The 20403-nt window shown below is 59.6% G+C and overlaps 3 protein-coding genes across 7 annotated transcripts in view; 1 reads left to right on the top strand and 2 right to left on the bottom strand.

Annotated features, from left to right (window-relative positions):
• Positions 1 to 36: 36 nt before the first annotated feature.
• On the bottom strand, positions 37 to 3519 carry CTSW (cathepsin W). Of its 3 annotated transcripts, none has more exons than XM_008709013.2 (10): positions 3370 to 3519; positions 3003 to 3087; positions 2036 to 2149; positions 1491 to 1645; positions 1300 to 1396; positions 1121 to 1201; positions 891 to 1016; positions 630 to 694; positions 359 to 554; positions 37 to 269 (listed from the first exon to the last, which is right to left on the bottom strand). In XM_008709013.2, exons 1-10 carry the CDS (start codon positions 3454 to 3456, stop codon positions 241 to 243), a joined length of 1035 nt encoding a protein of 344 aa, XP_008707235.2. In that variant the 5' UTR covers positions 3457 to 3519; the 3' UTR covers positions 37 to 240. The 3 variants fall into 3 exon arrangements, with proteins under 3 accessions (XP_008707235.2, XP_008707234.2, XP_008707236.2); XM_008709012.2 differs by having other exon boundaries at positions 351 to 554; positions 3370 to 3518; XM_008709014.2 differs by lacking the exon at positions 359 to 554.
• Positions 3520 to 6862: 3343 nt separating this feature from the next.
• On the top strand, positions 6863 to 13196 carry EFEMP2 (EGF containing fibulin extracellular matrix protein 2). Of its 2 annotated transcripts, none has more exons than XM_040639435.1 (11): positions 6863 to 6989; positions 7317 to 7434; positions 7664 to 7712; positions 8368 to 8574; positions 9189 to 9311; positions 9595 to 9711; positions 9858 to 9977; positions 11237 to 11356; positions 11444 to 11570; positions 11821 to 12016; positions 12896 to 13196. In XM_040639435.1, the coding sequence occupies exons 2-11, from the start codon at positions 7324 to 7326 to the stop codon at positions 13055 to 13057; spliced, it is 1332 nt and encodes a 443-aa protein (XP_040495369.1). In that variant the 5' UTR covers positions 6863 to 6989; positions 7317 to 7323; the 3' UTR covers positions 13058 to 13196. The 2 variants fall into 2 exon arrangements, with proteins under 2 accessions (XP_040495369.1, XP_040495370.1); XM_040639436.1 differs by having other exon boundaries at positions 6973 to 6989; positions 12899 to 13196.
• A 673-nt stretch (positions 13197 to 13869) lies between these two features.
• The window catches only part of MUS81 (MUS81 structure-specific endonuclease subunit), a 6647-nt gene continuing 113 nt past the window's right edge, over positions 13870 to 20403 (bottom strand). The window contains exons 2-17 of one of the 2 annotated variants that reach the window (XM_040639433.1): positions 18983 to 19175; positions 18766 to 18895; positions 18445 to 18530; positions 17797 to 17895; positions 17611 to 17679; positions 17363 to 17448; positions 16694 to 16834; positions 16428 to 16523; positions 16215 to 16336; positions 16025 to 16122; positions 15401 to 15517; positions 15207 to 15302; positions 14915 to 15043; positions 14739 to 14842; positions 14135 to 14218; positions 13870 to 14043 (exon numbers count right to left, since the gene is read on the bottom strand). In XM_040639433.1, coding sequence (XP_040495367.1) covers positions 13977 to 14043; positions 14135 to 14218; positions 14739 to 14842; positions 14915 to 15043; positions 15207 to 15302; positions 15401 to 15517; positions 16025 to 16122; positions 16215 to 16336; positions 16428 to 16523; positions 16694 to 16834; positions 17363 to 17448; positions 17611 to 17679; positions 17797 to 17895; positions 18445 to 18530; positions 18766 to 18895; positions 18983 to 19117 — 1659 coding nt within the window. In that variant the 5' untranslated portion in view covers positions 19118 to 19175 and the 3' untranslated portion in view covers positions 13870 to 13976. Of the gene's footprint in view, positions 14044 to 14134; positions 14219 to 14738; positions 14843 to 14914; positions 15044 to 15206; positions 15303 to 15400; positions 15518 to 16024; positions 16123 to 16214; positions 16337 to 16427; positions 16524 to 16693; positions 16835 to 17362; positions 17449 to 17610; positions 17680 to 17796; positions 17896 to 18444; positions 18531 to 18765; positions 18896 to 18982; positions 19376 to 20403 lie in introns of those variants that run through there. The other variant, XM_040639434.1, reaches the window with a different exon arrangement.

The following is a 20403-nucleotide window of genomic DNA, read 5'->3' as shown; positions in this document are numbered from 1 at the left end:
CACTTCCCCACCGCAGCTGAGTTCACTTGCAAGACAGGGAGCTCGTCTTGGTTTATTCAAGCCATAGCAAGATTAGGAGGACAGGCAAAAGCCTGGGGTGGGGTCAGCAAGGAGGCAGCGGGCCTGGCAGGAGAGGGCTGAGGCTCAGCCGCGCAGGCTCAGTGAGGACAGGACACTGGGCGCTTCTTCGCCGGTAGGTCCACGCGGGCCGTGAGCGGGTACTTGGTGATGCCGCAAGTGTTACTGCCGCGGTGCAGCCGGAAATAGCCCTAGGAAGTCCAGGGGACATCAGGGCCAGAAGGTGGGGAGAGGCCTGTCCTGCCCCGTCCCCTCAGGTAGATCACACTCACTTTCTCACCCCATTCAGCACCCCAGGAGTTCTTCAGGATCCAGTACGGGATTGGGTTGCGACGATGAGGCTGGGATGAGCCTGCCTCTGCCCGCCTCCCCGCCACTGACTTGCTCTTCCCAAAACCCACAAGCAGGACAGAATGGTCCACAAGCTGGGGGTCGCAGGTGGCGGGTGTGGCCTTGATCACACCCTTCTGGTATTGCTGCAAGGGCAGAGGGGCTGAGTCTGAGGCCACCTCCCCTGGATGCCCCTCCCCCCATTCCCAGCCCCCTCCCACCTGCAGGAGCTTCATGTTGATGGTTACAGTGATGGGGCCTTGGGTGGCCAGGTACCAGGCGATTCCTGGGGGTAGAAGGTGCGGTTAGGCCCTGCTTCCTCTGTGCCCCCTGCTCTTGGCTCGTGGTTCCACCCCCACCCCACCCCCCACATCTCTGTCCCTCCATCTCTGTTTCTCGCCCAGTCTTTTTGCCTCTGTCCTGGTCTGTCTGTCCCTGTCATTGTGCCCCCAGGCCGGCCCACGTCCCCGCTCTGCCCGCACTCTGCTCGTTATCCTCCAGCATGATGAAGTCCTGGATCCAGGCCACCTTCTTATAGTTCTTGGCCAGGCACTTGTGGGGTTTACTGTTCCCCCGGAATGGGTAGTCCTGTTCGCTGGCCAGCCCACCTGGGGATAAGCAAGGCCACGGTGGAGGCTCAGCTCCTGAACATCCCTACCCCCCCATCCTCACCCCTGCCCCCAAAAGCTGCCCAGAGAGGCAGGGCACTCACTGTTGTTGAGGACAGTTATGAACGCGTCCCAGACGAAGCCGCCCCTGCAGCCATCTCCACAGCGGCCACAGTCGAGCAGCTCTGGTGCAAGAAGGGACAATGTGGGCTGCCTGCGCCCTGGCCTCCCCCCGCCCTTTTCCCCCTTCTCCCCATCACATGCCCCCCTCTTTCAGCCATACCCTGCACAGAGACTTGCACAGACCGGTTGTATCTGATGCCCCAAAGGGCCTCGACGTTGCCCGCCACGGCCATGGCCCAGCAGCAGTTGCAGTTTTCCTAGCCGGGAAGGGGGGCAGTGAGAAGGTGTCCGGGCCTCATCCCCCCCTCCTTCCGCCACCGAGGCTGGACTGGGCCAGATGGGGGCAGATACCTGCCGCTTGATGGGTGAGATGACGCCCTTCAACTTCCGCCAGTCACATCTGGGGGGCATTGACTCCCCCGACTCTTCAGACCCTACCTTTCTGCCCACACTGGGAGCCTCTCCCACCATCCTCCGGTGCCCGTAGAGCTGGCCAAACTCCTCCTCTGGGGGATAGACGGGGCCACCAGGGTTGCAATTTTGATCGCTTCTCCCTCATATTCTGCCTCTCCCACTCCAACCAGCCACATGCTCAGTCATTTGAGTCCCCATAATACCCTGGGGGATGAGCACAAGGGTATTGAGGCCCAGAGAGAAGCCAAGTTTCTTCCCGGGAACCATTCCCCTGCACTTGCTGCCTCATCCCTGAGCTGGACTAGGACCCAGACCCACCCCTGCTTTTTGTGATTCGGGGCAAGCAACCAGGCCTCTGGTCCTCAGGGTCCCTCTCTCTGGGAAATGAAAGCTGAAGGTCTGCCCTGTCCATCTGCCAGGATCCCTGGAGAAGCCTCTGCTTCCCCCCCACCACCACCTAGGGTCCTGGAAGTGTCCAGTACCTGTGAGGTCACTGAATGGAGTCACCCCAAACTCAGCAGTGCCCAAGTCTTCCGCCTCCAGCTGCTGAGCCTGGGCCAGGTTGCGTGCAAAGATGTCCAGGCGACGAGCATACTCTAGACCAGAAGGGGGTTGTTCGAGCCTCCCCCAGAGGCAGGAAGTGGCCACAGCCCGGGCATCCTCCCCCCCCACACCCACCTAGGTGAGCAGTGGCTCCTTTCTTGTGGCCGCCGCAGGCCCCACTGCAGACATCTGGGCCAAGGAAATGGCTCCCCAGCCCCTCTAGGGTTGGGTTTTCCCCGAAGGCAATAAGGGGGCATCTCTGCCTACCCACAGGGAAGACAAGTAAAGGGTCTGAAGGCGGAGTGACTAAGAAGGGAAAGGTGGGTAGTCAGAGACTGGCTTCCTGCAGGGTCATATTCTCCCCCTCCACTTCACACCTCTGACTGCAGGTTCCGAGCTGGAACATGATGAAGGTGGGGAAAGATGGGGGGGGGGGGCGGGTACGGGCCCATGGCATGGGCAGCCTGGGATGAAAGGTGCCCACAGACCATACCCCTGTGGAAGGTGAGACCCAGAGAGCAGGAGCAGGGCTGGGACCTCATGGGCATGGAGAGTGAGTCCCCAGCTTGGGGGCAAGATGACTATCCTTGGTGTTTCCGAATGAACTCATGACTAGATGTAGTCTGCGTGCTGTGCAGAGTGACAGGAAAGTGGCTGTGGAAGTGAGGGGTCCTCTGGGGCTGGGGTAGACCCCCAGCAGCTGCTGCCTGCCCTCCAAGTTCATAGCAAAGCATGATCCTGTCCCCCACCCTGGGCATTTCGGAAACCAGGTAGTACACCCCCAGCGCTGCCAGCGGTCCTGCTGAGTGGCTTTGGCCAAGCCCATTCCCCACCCTGAATCTTCATTTCCTCATCTGTTAAATGGGGGCTGGGGGTGGGACTGGAGATGTATGTGCCACATGATACCTTCTGGGTTTGAGTAGCTCCGGTTGTACTGGATCTGGAACAACGTGAAGACCTGTTTCAGCTCCAGCGGCTGCGGACCTGGGTCCTGGAGAGGAACCAAGAGGGCGGCGGAGAGCAAGTGAGGAGTCCTCGCTGAGACCACACCTTGCGTTCCAGCCACACAGGGATGGGGCTAGGGGATCAGCCGCTTAGCCTGCTCTGTCTCCCTGCGTTAGCGTGGGCTTCATGGCAATACGTCAATCACCTCCCCAGCCTCAGTTGCTCTCTCTGAGAAATGGGAGTAAGGCAATTGTTTCTGAAAGGGTGAGCCCCAGGCATGAGTGTTGGAGAGGGAAGAGCATGGGAAGCAAAGGGGGGGAGCACTTACCTGGTTCCTGAGGGAGCCCTTGACGCCTTGGGCCAGGCCTGCCACCGACAGGGCCAGGAGGCAGGAAAGGTAGACAGTTGGTGCCATGGTGCTGTAGGCGAGAGTGCTGGGAGCAGGAAGCTGTACAGACCAAGCTGGAGGGGCTGAGAGGGCGGAGCTGGAGAAACCGCAAAGGAGAAACCAGGTTGAGAGGGGGAGGTGGACCCCTTGAGCGCAGAGCTGCCTCAGGCCTTCAGGCCTTTGTCCTATACAGCCCTCAGCCTGCCTGCCTCCCACTGCACCCTTCTTCTTTCTTGAGCAGAGCCCCTCTGCCCACCCTGTTCTGGGCAATTCTAGGGATACAAAGATGGATATGTCCTTACAGAAACAGGAATAGATCTAAGTGAGCAGGTGCCATATATGGCCATCAGTGTCGTGACAGGGAAGTCCAGGGAGCTGTGGGTGCCACAGGCTTCTAACCCCTGAGTGGGGATGGAGAGTGGTCATTGCCCCCTGGGGAAGCACTCTTGCTCATCCTGAGAAACTGAGTCGGCTCAAGGGTCATCCTCCAAGCCTTCCCCACTTCCCATCCTCTGGTGTAAGCTGCAGCCCCTTGAGCCCCGGCTGTGCCTGCGCACACTTGGTATCCGCATCCCGGCCACCCCAGAAGCCCCCGATGCTCCCGTGTCCTCAGCATCCAGGCCAGGCCTAGGCCCGGAGCAGGCTGGATGGGTGTTTGTAGACCTAACAATTGGTTGTCATGGGTTTTGTTTTCTTTTTTTTTTTAAGATTTTATTTATTTGACAGCACAAGCAGGGGGAGCAGGAGAGCGAGGGAGAAGCAGAGCCCAAGGTGCAGCTGCATCCTGGGATCAGGACCTGAGCCAAAGGCAGACACTTAACTGACTGAGCCATCCAGGTACCCCGGTTGTCATGGGTTTTAAACAGGAGAGTTCAGGGTCTAGGGTATAGTAACTGCCAGCTACTGCCTCATCCTGTTCCTCATTCTTATCACAGTCTGGGGATGGGGATGAGCAGCCAGACGCAGTGCAGAAGGGATGAGAGCAGGGAAGCTCAGGGTCCTGGAGGTTAGGAGAAGCGCCATGGGGAGGCAACTCCGAGTGGTGGGCATACTCACGCCTAACAGTGCAAAGACTCAAAAGTGAGTCATTCCCCTCTGGGTCTCAGATCCTCATCTCTAAGTGGCAACAAGTGCTTTGAGTGGAATGACTGTGGGCACCTGTGACCCTGGCTGGCACAGAATAGGTGTTCAAATGGTGGGTCCTTAATACTCTCCTCAGAGGCAGAGAGCCCAGAGAGTCTTGGAATCAGAGTGACTTGAGTTCACATCCTGTCCTTACTGTTCTGGCTGTTCCTGGACAAATCTCAGCCTCTCTCATCTGTGAAATAGGGTGATACCAGCACCCCTTCCCTGGCTTGGCAGGAGGATTACATGAGGTGCGTGTTGGTGCCTGGAAAGGTTACACCTTGATAATCAAGAACTACTATTTTTATTTTTTTTTAAATAACAGCTTTATTGAGACATAATTGACGGGACGTAAAATTCAGCCTTTTAAAGTATACAGTTCACTGTAGCTCCTGGCTGGCTCGGTTGGAAGAACACATAACTCATAATCTCAAGGTTGTGAGTTTGTGCCCCGTGTTGGGTGCAGAGATTACTTAAATAAATAAAAATTTTTTAAAAACTTTATATAATTCAGTGGTTTTAGTATATTTGCATAACTGAACCATCATCACCACCATCTGATTTCAGAGTATTTTCATCACCCGAAAAGAAACCCCATGTCCAGGAGCAGTCACCCGGTGTCCCCCCCTTCCCCTGACAAACACTGATCTAACTTGTCTCCTCGATTTGTCTATTCGGGATGTGTCCTGTAAGTGGAATATGAGGATGTTTGTGTCTGGCTTCTTTCACCTAGGGTGATATTTTCAAGACTCATCCTTGTTTTAGCACACATCAGGACTTCATTCCTTTTATGACTGAGTAGCACTCCATCCTGTTACCACAGTTTGTTTATCCATTCATCAATTAATGGACATTAGATTGTTACTACATTTTGGTTCTTACGAATAGCGTTGCTATGAATATTGTACATAGATCTTTTCGAGTGGACATATGTTTTCAATTCCCTTGGGTATATACAGGGGAGTGAAATTTCTGGGTCATGTGGTAACATTTTGAGGTCCCGCCAAACTTTTCCAAAGAAGACCATCTTACATTCCCACCCGCTGTGTATGAGGGTTCCAATTTCTCCATATCCTCGCCAGCACTTGTTATTGGCTGTCTTTTGGTTTTAAAGAGCTATTACTTTTAGCATCCTCACCTCCGGGGCTGGGAAGGATCTGGGGGGTAGAGGGGATGCACTCTCCAATTCACCTTGAACCCCAAGGGCTGACCTCGGGACCCACGTGCCCCCATCAGCACACCCTCTTCCTGGGCGGGGCTGCACTGGGGGCGATCGTGAGGATAAACAAGGGTGGGAAAGGGAAGGGAGGGCTCAGCAGTTCCCGCACTTAGTCTGCCCCCCGGCGGGAGCTCCCAGGACACGCGGCCCTTTCCCGTCTGGCCCCGCCCTGAGACGTGGGCAGGAGGAGACCCCGCCCCTTCCTGGGAGCCAACTCCGCCCAAACTCCGCCCCAAAAGGCGCGCCCTCTGCTTGAGAAAGAAGGCAAAAACCCCGAAGTTGGGGGCGTGGGGGTGGGGACCCGTTTGGAAGGAGGGTGGGTAAGGCACTGGCACCGGACCCTGGCGTCCTGTACGCGCAAGTTCAGCCCTGCCTGCCTTCTCAGGGGCTTCCATTCATTCTGGGCCAAAAAGCAATGCGGACCCCGTTCCCAAACTGTTGTAGTTCCGCGGACCGAATGTTGGCAGGAGGCCGTCCTCGAGTGAAGGGACCACCTGGCTGACAGCCTTAGGGATGGAGAAGAGAAGGGACAGAGATGAACATTTCTGGGCCCGGGAGCGTCTTGTCCTCGGGCGAGGGTCTAGGGACCCTGAATGCAATTCTGGTATTCTCAGAGTGACCGTCCGGGGGCACAGAACAAAATTCTGGAGGGCGTAGAGCGAGGGTCTGGAAGCCCCAGGATTAGGTGGGGTCCAGGTGCCCAGGATGACATTCTGGGAAGCGCAGGGTGTGGAGGCCCCGGCATTAAGATGTGGGTGCACAGGGTGGACTTCTAGGAGCCCAGATTAGGTAGGGTCCAGGTGCGCAGGATGACATTCTGGGGTGCGCAAAGTGAGGGCCTAGGGGCTCCCGGGTGAGTCTGAGGGGCCTGGCATCAAGGCCATGCCCCCAGGATGGGGAGCTAGGGGGACCCTGGCCCTGCGCCGGGAGGCGGCTCCGGGCAGCGCCGCGGGGGACCGGGTGGGGGCCTGCGGCTGGCCGGGGGCGGAGAAGCGGGGGGTCGGGGTCCCTCCCCCTGGCGCGGGCTCAGGAATCCGCCGAGGGGCGGGCGGAGGCGCCGGGGTGGGCCGCGCCGCGGCGGGCGGGCGGGCGGGGGGCGCTTCCTGGGGCCGCGCGTCCAGGGAGCTGCGCCGTCCGCCCGTCCGTCTGCCCGCAGGCACTGCCCCAACCAGCCAAGCCGCCGGAGACGCGGGCCGCGGGGGCGTCGCGGGCTCAAGTGAGTGGCCGTCCGTGGGGGGAGGGCGCGAGCCTGAGTCTCGGCCGAGTCGGCGTCAGCGCAGAGCCGAGAGGCCCGCGCTTCTCGGCCCGCGCCACTGGGGGACCGGGCGGGGGCGGGGCGGCCCCGGACGGCTGGGCCCCGAACCCTGGCCTGCGGGAGGAGTGGGCCCTCGGCCCTGGGAAGCTCCGGGGCCCCAAGCCCAGTCCCGAGCGGGAGGCGGCTGGGGCCAGGGTTCTGAGTCCTGGTTCGGGGAATGGGGGGTGCGTGGCAGAAGCGCCCTGACCCCCCTCCCCCCACCACCCCTCCACCGCCACCACCTCCCAGCCCCAGGATGCTCCCCTTCGCCTCCTGCCTCCCCGGGTCTCTACTGCTCTGGGCGCTGCTGCTGCTGCTTTTGGGGGCAGCGTCTCCCCAGGATTCGGAGGAGCCCGACAGCTACACGGTGGGGACAGTGGGGCCACTGGCCTGGGATGGGCTGGGTAGGGACACAGAGACCAGGATCCTGGGGTGGCTGCTGCTGGGGAAGATTCTCCCCTCCCTTGGTTGGTGAAGCAGCTGGGGGCCATTGTTTGGAGCAGGCTGGGAGGGTGGCCAGGCTCAGGCCCTGATCTTGGCCTGGTCATTTGAAGGGGACTGGGGATGACTACTGGTCATCTGTGGTCCCTTTGTAGGAATGCACAGATGGCTATGAGTGGGACCCTGACAGCCAGCACTGCCGGGGTGAGTGTGCCACCGGGGTGACTGACCCACCCCCAGGAATGGGGAAAGGGATTGTCACCTTAGCTCCAAGAGCAGCATCGGGGAGCCAGATGACCTGTCCTCTGCCCAGCTTGGCTTGGCAGAAGCCAGCTCTGATTCTCTGGGGGCTTGCTCAGCTAGGGGTGGAGAAGCCATGCAGGCCCCTCCCTCTCAGAGAAACCCAGGGCACCCTGCCCCCACCCCTCAGTAGCCCGAAGAGCAACAGGGCACTGCCCAGAGGAGCTGGGTCTTGGATACCTCTAACCACTCCCCTATCAAGCTTTGTCCCATCATGTCCTGGGAGCGCAGTGTCTGTGGGGTGGGGGTGAGGAGTCCTTACCTGCACGTCACTCTTGGGCTGAGCCAGGGCCAGGGCTTTGGGGAGGGCTTTGGGGAGGGTCCCCCAAGAGGGGACAAGAGTATGGGGGTGACTATGGGAACAGTCACCCTGCCCCACCATCAGCCCTGGCAGGCCTTAGGAGGGGGTCCTGGGCAGGCAACCTTGGCTTGTTGAGTAGAGAGAGAAGGCCTTGCCTGGGTCACACAGCTTATAGAAGGTCGAGCTGGGCTCTTGCCTGCCACCCACCTCACAGCCAGCCCAGGAGACTGGCTGTGCCCAGCAGGCCCCTTTTTGCAGATGTCAACGAGTGCCTGACCATCCCCGAGGCCTGCAAGGGGGAGATGAAATGCATCAACCACTATGGGGGCTACTTGTGCCTGCCCCGCTCAGCTGCCGTCATCAATGACCTGCATGGCGAGGGACCGCCACCACCAGTGCCCCCCGCTGAACACCCCAACCCTTGCCTACCAGGCTATGAACCTGACGAGCAAGAGCGCTGTGTGGGTGAGTGAGGGTCCCCTTAGCACCAGGGCTTTCAGTCCTCCTCCCAGGCACCTATCATTGCGTCTTAAAAACTCAGACCTCAGTTTCTCCCTTGCCCAAAAGGCTCCTCAAGGCTACTGGGATTGCCATCCGGTTCCTCACTTTGTGTGGGGCCTGCCGCAGGTGGTCCCGGCTCCTGTCCCACTGCTCCCGGCTCCTGTCCCACTGCTCCAGCCCGCATCTGGAACCCCTTCTCAATTGCTGGAGACCCACTGCCAGAGCTCTGCCTCTCAGCTTCTGCTCCCTACCCTCTTCCTGATCTGAACCCCACCCCTGGGGGCCATGGGCCTTGGAGGAAGGCCCTGGAATCAGCGTTCCTGGGAGTCTGGGCAGGGCCTTATCTCCTATGCACTTCTAGCATGGGATCTCGCAGGTTAGGGGTGCCTCTCCTGTTGGCTCCCAGTCCCAGGCTGATGGACTGTTATTTGTGCTGTCGGGAGGGTCTAATCCATGTGCTTCTTTCTTGCGAGTACCAATTATCCACGCACGTGACCTGTGTCCTCCCGTGCGGAGGTGTCTGTCACGTTGGGTAGTGCATGGGCCCTCAGGCGGGGGCTGAGTGGTGTCTCCTGCAGACGTGGACGAGTGTGCCCAGGCCTTGCATGACTGCCGCCCCAGCCAGGATTGCCATAACCTGCCCGGCTCTTACCAGTGCACCTGCCCTGACGGCTACCGCAAGATTGGGCCTGAATGTGTGGGTGAGTCCGGGGAAGAGCCTCTCTAGTCCCTGCTCCGTGCCCTTGGCCTGGCTCTCACCTTAGCACCTGACCCCCATACCAGCCCACTGTCAGGGTCGGCCCTCGTCCCCTGCCACCTCTGCCTTCCTGTCACCGGTCCCAGGACTGTGAGGGTCTATGTGTGAGTCCTGGCTGACCTGGCCCAACTCAGCCACCCCAGACCCAGGTGAGACTATGGGTGGGGAGGCCATGAGTCCCAGCTGACCCATGCCGTCTGCTCCCTCTGCCCCCGCCTCCCTCCCAGATATAGACGAGTGCCGCTACCGGTACTGCCAGCACCGCTGCGTCAACCTCCCCGGCTCCTTTCGCTGCCAGTGCGAGCCGGGCTTCCAGCTGGGGCCGAACAACCGCTCCTGTGTAGGTGAGGCTGGGCTAGGCCAGGCTCCTGGGTCCCAGGCAGGGCGGTGTGGGGCGCCGGAGCTCTCTTTTTGACCAGCCTAGGGAAAGTGGGTGCTCTGGGTGGCTCCTTGGCTTTCATGCCTCCTGTTTTTTCCCCTGAACCCCCAGACGTGAACGAATGTGACATGGGGGCTCCATGTGAGCAGCGCTGCTTCAACTCCTATGGGACCTTCCTGTGTCGCTGCCACCAGGGCTATGAGCTTCATCGGGATGGCTTCTCCTGCAATGGTGAGAGCTCCCCCTCTCCCCTGGGCTCCTCCATGGGTCCCCCAGGCCCTGTGTCATGCTGTGTGTCCTGCCACACTCCTCCATTTGATGCCTCCATGTCCCATCCATTCTGCACCGTCCTGCCTCCTCTGTATTCCACCCCTGGCTGGTTGTAGGGCACCTGCAGACCTGCCCAGCAGACCTCCCAGCCTGGGCGGGCGGGGGGGCGGGGGAAGCATGGAGAGGAGCAGTAGGGAGCACTGAAGCTCAGTGGGGAGACTGACAAGGATGTGAGTGCTCCCCTCTTTGGGAGTGAGGTGGACCTGCTTTCAAATCCTGCTAGGGCCCACCACTCTTTCGAGCCCATTTCTTCTTCTGTAAAATGGGTTGTCTTGAGGACGAAGCAGGACAATAACAAGACAGGCTTCATCAAGTCCCAAGCCAAACATTTTAAAAGCGAACTACTGTTTTTGAGAAACTTCCCTATGCAGTGCTTTTCCCTTACATACTTGGCCTCGTTTAATCCAGCCAGCAATCTTATGATGAAAGTATGAATTTTTCTTTCCTCTGCAAAACAAGGACGGTAATGTCTCCCTCGAGGTGTTTGGGGGAAGATTGTTAAAAAAAAAAAAAAAAAAAGTAAGCGTGAAGTCCTTCAACGAAGAGAGGTTAAGTGACTTGCCCAAGGCCATACAGCTAGGGTGAGGTGGCACCAGGGTTCCACTTTGGACTTCTCACTCCTTGTCAGCTGGCCAGGTACCCTGTTTATGTTATGCTTCGCTGCTGTACGGCCCCATTAGTACCTGGCTCGGTGCTAGGCAGCATGAGGGTAACCAGAGCAGGAACCTGTGAGCTCGCGGTTGGCAGGAGGAGACTGTAAGCTTAGGCTGGTTGTGGGATGCAAGAATTGGGCAAGTTACTGAAAACCGTAACAGGTTGGGCCCTCAAGGCTCGTCTAGTCTAACCCATTCATTTTACTGACAGGGACATTGAGGTGCCCCAGACTCGGTCAGAACTTAAAAACCAAGCCTCTAGATTCACAGTGCTTCCATTTGGTATTGTCTTGCCGTGCTGGGGCAGAGAGGGCTGGGAGCTGGGCAGTCTGGGCAGACCGTTCTTTGAATTCTCTGTCCCCTTACTGAGCTTTGCAGGGTTTGTCTCGCCCGCCTGTCTTTCCATACTGAGCCTAACATACGGCCGGGCTCTCTCTGTAAACCTTTGTGGGACTGAACTGAGAGGATTGCCCCTGGTCCAGAGCCCTCGTCCACACTCTCCCTCAGATATTGATGAGTGCAGCTACTCCAGTTACCTCTGCCAGTACCGCTGTGTCAACGAGCCTGGCCGCTTCTCCTGCCACTGCCCGCAGGGCTACCAGCTGCTGGCCACGCGCCTCTGCCAAGGTACAGGTGGCCCCGGTGGGGCGGGGAGGGTGGTATCAGGGGCTGGTGGCCTGATGTCTGGGTTCCAGCCCCTTTCCCCTGACACAGACATTGATGAGTGTGAGTCGGGCGCGCACCAGTGCTCTGAGGCCCAAACCTGTGTCAACTTCCACGGGGGCTACCGCTGCGTGGACACCAACCGCTGCGTGGAGCCCTACGTCCAGGTGTCTGACAAGTGAGTCGTCGCGACGCCGGACCGCCCTGCAGAAACTGCAACTCCCAGAGGGCTCTGCGGCTGACGGCCTGCCATTGGGGCAGGCTAGAGCCTCGAGGGCCTATGGGAATTGTAGTCCTTCATGACTAAACCATGCGAATCGTTCTAGCAGGAGTGGGAGGATCCATTGGGGATCTCTATTTTTAGGGGAGGGGCCAAATTTGGGGTATGGGCCAGGACCTCATGTGTGTCCCCATTTCGGGGTCTCTAGTCGCTGCCTCTGTCCGGCCTCCAACCCCCTGTGCCGGGAGCAGCCTTCGTCCATCGTGCACCGCTACATGAGTATCACCTCGGAGCGGAGTGTGCCCGCGGATGTGTTCCAGATCCAAGCGACCTCCGTCTACCCGGGCGCCTACAATGCCTTTCAGATCCGCGCGGGAAACTCGCAGGGGGACTTCTACATTAGGGTAAGGCTTTCCCCTAATTGCACCCCTCAACTGACATGCCTAATCCAAAATTGAATTCCAGGAAACCTTAAGTGGGAGACTCGGCTTTACCACCATGTCCCGCCTCTTCTCTCAAAGCCCCGCCCCCCGGGAGGTGGAATTTCTGTAGAAAGGTAGGGGTATTCTAAATTCCCTGGGTACAAACTACCCGTCGTTAAATGCAATTCTCACGAGGCACTTGGACACTGGGGTTTGAGTCCCTGCACTGGTTTCCGTATGTGGCCTCGGTTTCTTCACCTTTAGAACAAGGCACTGGCATGAGAGGCCTGCCCAGGTAACAGACACAGCAGAGTCTGGGGAAGGGAAGCAGATGGAGCTGGGCCTTGAAGAGAGGCAGCAGGGGTTGGTGTGGGGGCCTGGGGCCCAAGAATCCAGCTCTCTGCTGGTGGAGTTATTAGGAAGGAGGGGCCCAGGCGTGACTCACAATGAGAGGGGTCCAAGGGTTTATCTGATATCAGTCCTTGTTTTCTCTTTCTGAAATCGGATGCTCTGAAGGGAAGTCGGCCTGCTCTGGGTCACCAAAGGCCCCACCACTCCCCAGAGTCTCCCACCTGGCCTTGAATCATCAGTTGACCCCGGTTAGACAAAAGAACTAGACGGGAAGGGTGGGAAGAACTCCAGAGGGAGATTTCTGAGGGCAGGAGCCTGGGTGCACCAGTCAAGATGTCAACGGTATCACAGAGCCGGATGAGAGCCTGAGGTCACAGCCTGGCGGGCTCTCGACTTCACAGCCAACTGCTTGTGGGTTCATGATACGGGACAGGGAGGGGATGCCGGGGCAGGGTCTTGGCATGTAGCTTGACGCAATCTACATGTCCCCCCCTCCACTGTGCCCTGCAGCAGATCAACAATGTCAGCGCCATGCTGGTCCTCGCCCGGCCTGTGACGGGCCCCCGGGAGTACGTGCTGGACCTCGAGATGGTCACCATGAACTCCCTCATGAGCTACCGGGCCAGTTCTGTACTGAGACTCACCGTCTTCGTGGGGGCTTACACTTTCTGAGGAGCGGGTGGGAGCCCTCAGGGAGGGAGAGGCTTCCTGCAGCCCAAGAGCCTGGGGCTCAAGGATGACTGCTTGGCTGCGCGGGCAGATGCTGTTGTGAAGAGGAGAAAGAGAAAGGCAATAAAGGGAGAAAGAAGGAGTCCTGGCGGCTGAGGTGGGTGGCTCACACTGTAGTGAACCCTGGACTGTGGAAGGGGTCAGGCTGTGGGAGGCGGGCCAATCACCCAAAGCGGGGGTGTCTCCGTTCAGGCTCAGGGGGCCCCAGAGACAGGAGCTGCGAACTGCATCCCCAAGGCACGGATTGGTCCACGCACCACGCACATCAGAATCACTCTGAAAAGGAAGGAGGTAATAAGGCTGCAGACTCCAGGACCCAGCCCAGGAACTGGGGTTTGACTGGTTGCAGGGGACCTGGGAAGCCCCACTGTAGACAATGGAGGCCTTGGGTTTCAATCCCCGCTTGGCCTCAGACTATCGATTTGGCTAAACCCTGGCAGCTTCCCGGGCCTCAGTTTTCCAATCCATAAAACGAGGCAATTAGACTATGAGTGCTTTCCACACATTTCTTTTCCAAAACACAGAACCTGTTATCGAAGGAAATGTTATGTCATCAGGGAACTCTGATGACATAAACTAGATTCAAAGTTGCAGCGCCTCACTGACGCCATCTCCCTGGTGGTCTCGATGCTTCCCCGGGGAACCCCAGGGTCCCGAGGAGCTCAGTTTAAAAACCACCGGACCTGCTGGTCTCCCCAGTTCCTGTCTGGACACTTCACAAGGCCGCCGGGGCCTGGCACCATCTCCATAATACATAAAGCTGCAAATACTTTTATTTTTATTGTAGCCCAACAGATTCAGAGTAAAACGCTGGCTAGCCTGTGAAGGGGGGCGGGGGGTACAGTCAGCCTCACGGCATAGCTCAGGTCAGGGGGCCGGAGCAGCAATAGAGCTGGGACAAGGTCTTGCTCAGAGCGGGCCCCAGATTCCTGCACAAAGAGAGAGGCAGGTGAGTGTCAGGCGTGGGACAGAGCACCCCAGTCCCAGCCACTCCCTCTGGGCTCTTTTCCTTGCCGTCACCTCTGCAGTTGGCCACACTTGACGGTGCTCAGCAGCATCTCCTGTTCCTTGGGGGTGGCACAGGCGTCATAGGCGGCCAGTAGGCTGGGGGGGTGGATTGGGGTGTTTGAGTTTCTAAAGCTTGACAAAAGCAGGACAGCTGGCCCACTCTGGGTGGCTAGGCCACTATCATGGGAGACAAGCAGAAGGGGCCAGCAAGGGGTGGAGGACTCGGGACCGCTGCTGCACTCCCTGAGCCCAGCATTCAAGGCCCTATTCCATCCAGCTCGCTCTCCCTTCATGCGGCTGCAAATGTTCTCCAGGTATGGCCATTCTTGGCCCTGTCTTCCTGGCCCAACCCCCTCCTCCGGAAGCCTTCTCTGCTACACTGGGTGGAAGGTCTCCCTCCCTCCTGTGGGCTCCCCTAGTGGCTGAGATCCCGTCTGGTCCTAGCTGGCCCTGTCTGCCTTACCATCGGACCTCTGTGAGCGCAGTCGGGTCCGTCCATCTCTGGGTATGTCCAGCCCTCGCAGAGCCGGACCCCTCCACAAAGCATGGCTAGAGCTCAATTCCACGCAGGTAGGGCAGGGGCAGAGGGCCCCCGAGGAGCTCTGGGGGGGCCTACCTGGCAGGGGTGCTGTACTGGTCCACGATGGCTGCTGCCTTCTCCCCACTCACTCCGCGCACCTGCATCAGCTGCCGAGCGAACACCTCCCTCACGGACTGCGCCTGGGATGGGGGAGGGCTGGTCAGGAGGGGGCCGGGGCGGGCCCCGTGAGGAAGACTGGGTGGAGACAGTACCTTGTTCTTGATGGCCCCTGCGTTGAAGTCGTTGAAGGTGAGGAGTGAGCAGAGAGGATTTGGGGAGGACCCTGGCCTTGATTCTGGGTCACCTGAGGCTCCCCAGGGGCGACTGCTGAGCGTATGGCCCTGAGGAAAGAGGGAACTGAGGCCAGGACAGAGCTCTAGGGGACCACGCCCAGCCAGTCCTTGCCCAGTCCTAGGCCTCCGTGGGCCAGCCTGAAGAACAGGGATCTGGCTCACTCCACTTCCCCGGGGAGCACGGGGCCCGAGGACACGTGCACCCCCTCACCTGGTAGAGTCTCTGCAGGCCCCGCGTCAAGAGGGCCAGGTAGGCAGCCGACTCCTTAATGTCCGCCGTGCGCTTCACGAAGAAGCCATCGATGACCTGGGGAAGAAGAACCCACCCAAGCGAGGAAGGGGACTCCTGGCTGGAGCCGCGGACTGCGGGGTCCCTGCCAGGCTGGCCTGGCCCCCCTGGCTCACCTGAGTGTTGGTGACAGCCTGCAGCAGCGTGCTCTCAGGAAGGCTGAGGCGGTCCGCTGAGCCGTGCTCCTCCACCAGGTACACGCGGTGGCCCAGGCCGCAGCGCTTCAGCCGGAACTGGGGAGACAGAGGGGCAGGTGCCAGCTGTCCGTCATGTCACCCTCGAAATCGTCACGGGTCCTCCCTCGCTTCTCTGCCTGTCTCAGAGGACCTCCCCCTTGCTCACGCTGTCACCTTTGCCCGGAAAAGCCTTCCACCATTTCTGAATGATGTCCGCTCTTCAAACCTCTCTTGGCCTACACGTGGTCTCTGACTATGCGGTCAGCCCAGAAGCCAGTGCCTAGACTGAGGTCTGGGTCTTGTTTAGCCTGGACTGCAGGGCCTGGCCACTCAAGGAGTCTGGAACATGCTCCTCAACCCAGCCCAGTCACCCTGCGCGTCTACTGGGCACCTGCAGGGGCCCGAGGGCTCTGATCTGGGGCTGCCCGGGGGCAGCTCTCATGGGGGCGTGGCTATGGGAGCTCTGCCTTGAGGCCAGCCCAAAGTGCCCCGGACACCCCTGGGCTGCAGAGGGGCCCTAGGGCAGACAGGGAACGGGGAGCACGGCGAGGCCAGTCTAGGAACCTTCTGCTCGTGGAAGCGGCCATCTATGATGCTGCTACACAGGTCGTCCAGCCGCTTGCGCTCCACGACATGGTCCAGGACGAGCTCCCCAGGTCTTGCTGCCAGGAGGCCAAGAAAGGTCCGATTGGCTTGCATTCCCCCCCCACCAGGCCCAGCCTCTGATAGCCGCCCTTGTGCCCATACCCCTCACCTGGGTCCCTGGGCCTGGTCTCCTGAGCCACCCACACGAAGTCCCCGACATGCAGTTTGCGCACCGTGTGGGTCACATGCAGCCGCTGGAGCTCAAGGAGCAGCCCTGGCCTGTGCCCCGCCCTGGAGTTGAGACAGGAGGCCCAGATCAGGGCAGGCCCCTTGCCACCACCCCAGAATCCTCTCCTTTGCTTCCCCCCCCCCCCCCCCTTACCCCTTGGCTTCACCAATGTCCACACACAACAGCACCCTGTACTCTCCAGGCCCGAGCTCCAGCGGTGGCTGCTGGTCACTCCCTTCGCTGGCGCCACTACGGGGGGCGGGGGGGGTGTTGGTGTGTCTGAGGCCGGAACACAAGTGCCAGGCATTCCCCCACCCCCGGCAAACCACAGTGGGTGGGGCAGCTCAGCTATAGATGTTTGGCCTCATTTCTGGGACCCCTCTTGCTCCCCTGTTGTTCCCCTCCCCCCTCCTCCTCACAGCTCAGCAGCAGCTGCTCCTGGCACTTCTGGCTCCTCTCCAGGGGGCTCCTCTGGCCCGATGTCCACATTCAGTGAGCTCAGGCCCTCTGACTCAGCAAGCTTCTGGGCCAGCTCCAGGCCCTCCGGAGTCAGGGAGTACCTGGTAGATGAACACAGATCTCCCTTTTTCACTCACACCTGGCAGGCTCTCCTGCCTGCCCCCAGCTCGGCGGGTCTCACCAGCCTTGGCGACCCCTGCACAAACAAGTCACCCCCAGGCTGTGTTCTCGTTCCTCAGATCAGCCTCCTTTGGACCTGCCCAGGGACGTTTCTCAGTCTGCAACAAGCACATCTCAGAGCACCTTTCCCTCCTCTCTGGACTGTTGCTCCTGCGTCTCTCCCCGCTCAATTCTAAGACGTGTCCAAATGCTGTGTCCTCAGCAAAGGCCGTTCTGCTCTTCCAGTGACCTGTGGACCCTCTCCTCCCCACTACCTACTGCTTGGTCTCTCAGATCCTCTTGGTACTCTGACGGTATGGGCTCCCGGGAGTAAGGCCTCCCTTCCCACACCCATGTCAACAGCACGAGACCTGCAATTTGCTGGGTGATTATAGGGCCCCCCACAGAACATCATGCACTTTCTTCCCCCCCTACACACACCTCCTGCCTCCCCCTGTAGTTGACCCCACCTGGCTGGCCGATGTGTCCTGAGAACCAGGTTTCTGTAGAGGAGGGACCGGAGGGCTGGCCAGGGCCGAGTACTCCCGGGGGCCACCTGTCCATAGGGGAGGAAACCCTTAGAAAGCTCCCGGTGCCACCACAAGTCCAACTCCCTGGGCCCCAAACCACTGCTTGCTCCCAAGAAGAGAAGTCTCTGGTGGGCTTAGGATCTGATCCACAGCCACTCGGCTCCCTCCTTTCCCACCTCAGGGCTCACCCTGGGAGCTTTCTGGGCACACCTCTGCAGCAGCTCCTCCTTGGTTAGGAAGTTGTGGCCACTAGGATTCTGTAACCAAGGCAGAAATGTAACCAAGGTAGGTTCAGTGCTGGGGCCGGCCTCCTCCAGGAGCCTCAGGCCCCACTGCCTGGGTGCTCCTGACTCCCAGGACAGCCAAGAGCTCACCAGGTGCTCCCGGTAGAGCAGTAGCAGCACTGCGCGTGCGCCCGAGTGCCGCGCAGGCCAGTAGCTGCCTGAGCTTCCTGCTTTGGGCTGGGCTGGAATCTGAAAGATACACCGAGGCTTTGAATATGGAAACCAATCAGCCATCGTGAACTGAATCCCTGGCAGGGCTGAGGGTCGGGTTCTGTCTCAGCAGGCTACATGGCTCTGAACAAGTCCCTCAGCCGCCTCTCAGTTTCCCAGTCTGGAAAATGGGTCAGCTTGACGGGATGACCTGTAAAACTGGGATGAGACAGTGGGATGGTTGTGGGGTGGGAGTGGGGTGAGCGGTGTAATCTGCCTGGCCCAGCCTCAGTTCTACCATCCCTTGCAGAACAGAGGTGGTAAGGCAAGAAAAGCCAATAATAGCCATCCTCAGGACTTACTGGGCTTGGCCCCCTAAATAGCCTGATCATGGAACGCTCACCTGACTATTATCATTCAATATCTCCATCTACAGAGAAGAAAACTAACTACCAGAGTAGTTCATCTGCCCACGGCCAGGCATCACTGATGGCAGATCTGGACCCAGGCCTGCCAAGTCCCCCAAGCCAGAAAACCTTACTCCTAGTGCTCCCACTTTCCTTTTAACTCCCCTCGCCCACTTCTCACTGGCATGGAAGAGTCCTGGACTCTGGCAAGGGGCCCTTCCCGGGCTGGACTCTTCTCTCCAGATGGTGAACTCGGGGCATGGTCACCTGCGGGAGCAGAAAAGAGTCAATGCCACGGAATCCAGCAGGCGGGAAGGTCTGGGACGCTGCCAGCTCATGTGGTAGGTGAGAGGGGTGAGGTTCTGCAAGTCAGCCACTAGCCTGAGGTCAAACAGCAACTTGGACGTGAGTGGGGAGCCTGAAGCTAAGGTATCCCAGGTGGTTACGGAAGCTGCGCCTCGGGGAGGCTCAGGGGACCACCGACCCTGACTCCAGAGCTCACCGCCTGATGTTTTGTGCTGCTGCAGCCGCTGATCCAGCATACGGCAGAGCCCGTCTCCGAAGTGCTGTAGGATCTTAGCTTCCTTGCCGCTGCGCAGAGGCAGTGGGTACCGCCGGAGGGAGCGCAGCGCCTGGCGGGGCACGGGTAGCGTACTGGGTCAGGGCGGGCCTCGTTGTCTGGCTCCGCCCGCACCTGTCCGCCGCCAGCTGGGACCCACCTTCTGAAACACGAATTGCGTGCGGCGCCCCCTACTGGCTGCCTCGTCCCGCCATTCGGTTAGCCAGCGTACGAAGAGTGGGTTGGGGCAAACCGGCAGCGGGCGTTTCCGGCCCAAGCGGACCGGCGCTGCCATTAGCCTCAGGGCGGGTCCTCTGGCGCCTCGCGCCGACCCGACTGGGAAGCCGCCAGTTCTGGAGACGGGATTCGAACACCTGGCTCGGAAGCCTGAGGGCGGGACCTCTCCAATCACGTGCCCCCACGCGGGGTACTAACTAGAGAACAGCCTCCTGATGCCCTCCCCGCCCCTGCACTAATCTAAGTGGTTGGTGCCGAATACTTTCTCTACGGCCTTTCACCCCCTCGCCCCTCCCGGCCCAAACCCGCCTTTTGGACCGGCCCCACCCAGACCCCCAGAGCCTTGACCCGCCCCTTCCTCCCATCCCAGATTCGAGAGCGGGGTCCTCTTTGTGCGGGACAGGAAGGCCGACAGCGCCCGCGTGTGGCTGGGAGGGCTGGCTGGGGGTGGTGCTTAACATCGAGGAACCTGAGGCTGTCAGTTTCAGTCTCACCTTTGCTGAGGATGCTGGAGAGGGACTGGGCTTCTGAAAAGCCCAAAGGCTGGGAGTGGAGGGGTGGAGAACAAATGAGTGCAGGCATATTTGTAGGAGGGACATCTAGAAAGGGGTATAGGGGATGAAGATATAAAGGTAATGTAGGAGGAGCTAAAGGACCCTCCGAAGAAAAGATGATCCCGAGCTGGGGTGGGGGAGCGGGGTGTGGAGATCCTGCAGTGAGGGAGGGGCGCGAAGTCGGGGACATTCAGGGAAGGCCAAAGCTAGGAGGGCAGAGGGGAACGGAGAACGAGTAGAAGGCGGACAAATAGGAGGTGCCGGGCCTCAGGGCGGGGAGAGGGGTCCGAGATGGGCGCGTGGTTAGATTAAGGGGAGCAGACTGGAGGTAAGAGTCCGGACGGAGGTCGAAAGGGAGAACACATAGTCGTTTTTGTAACTCATTGGAGGGGGAGACCCTCAAGGAGGCTTAGGTTTACCCTTATTCAAAAGGGTCCGAGGTTGAAGGACACCTACAGCCGAGTTCGGCTCGAGGATTTCGCCGGGGAGTTACATTCTCCCACAGCTGTTTTACGGAAGTCACGAGGAGCTGGGGCCTTCGAGGAGCGGAGAGGAGGGCACCGCAGCTCCAGGCCCGCCCCTCCAGACTCCGCCCAGCCACGAACCCGGCCCCCCCACCGCCCCCAGCCAGCTCCGAACTCCCGCCTCCCTCCCAAGGCTGCCTTATAAGGAGCCTCCTTCGGGCGTTCGGGTTGGCCCCACCTCCTCTAGTCTCTTGTCCTAATAAGGACATCTAGGGCATCCCGTGGCTAGGGGCGGGCGGGAGCGTGTCTCCAGGGTAACTTCGAAG

Source organism: Ursus maritimus, unplaced genomic scaffold, assembly GCF_017311325.1.
Source record: "Ursus maritimus isolate PB19 unplaced genomic scaffold, ASM1731132v1 scaffold_23, whole genome shotgun sequence".
Lineage (NCBI taxonomy): Eukaryota > Metazoa > Chordata > Mammalia > Carnivora > Ursidae > Ursus > Ursus maritimus.
The sequence above is the reverse complement of the archived record's forward strand: the minus strand, read 5'-3'. Positions and strand labels throughout refer to the sequence as shown.

Bases quoted from the DNA above. Each gene is read 5' to 3' on its own strand.
- CTSW (XM_008709012.2), bottom strand. From the start codon at position 3,456: ATGGCACCAACTGTCTACCTTTCCTGCCTCCTGGCCCTGTCGGTGGCA. The intron at 3,088-3,369 runs GTAAGTGCTCCC...GTTCCTCTCCAG, and splicing joins AGGGCTCCCTCAGGAACCAG to GACCCAGGTCCGCAGCCGCT. The intron at 270-350 runs GTGAGTGTGATC...TGGACTTCCTAG, and splicing joins GTGCTGAATGGGGTGAGAAA to GGCTATTTCCGGCTGCACCG.
- EFEMP2 (XM_040639435.1), top strand. From the start codon at position 7,324: ATGCTCCCCTTCGCCTCCTGCCTCCCCGGGTCTCTACTGCTCTGGGCG. The intron at 11,357-11,443 runs GTACAGGTGGCC...CCCCTGACACAG, and splicing joins GGCCACGCGCCTCTGCCAAG to ACATTGATGAGTGTGAGTCG. The intron at 12,017-12,895 runs GTAAGGCTTTCC...TGTGCCCTGCAG, and splicing joins AGGGGGACTTCTACATTAGG to CAGATCAACAATGTCAGCGC.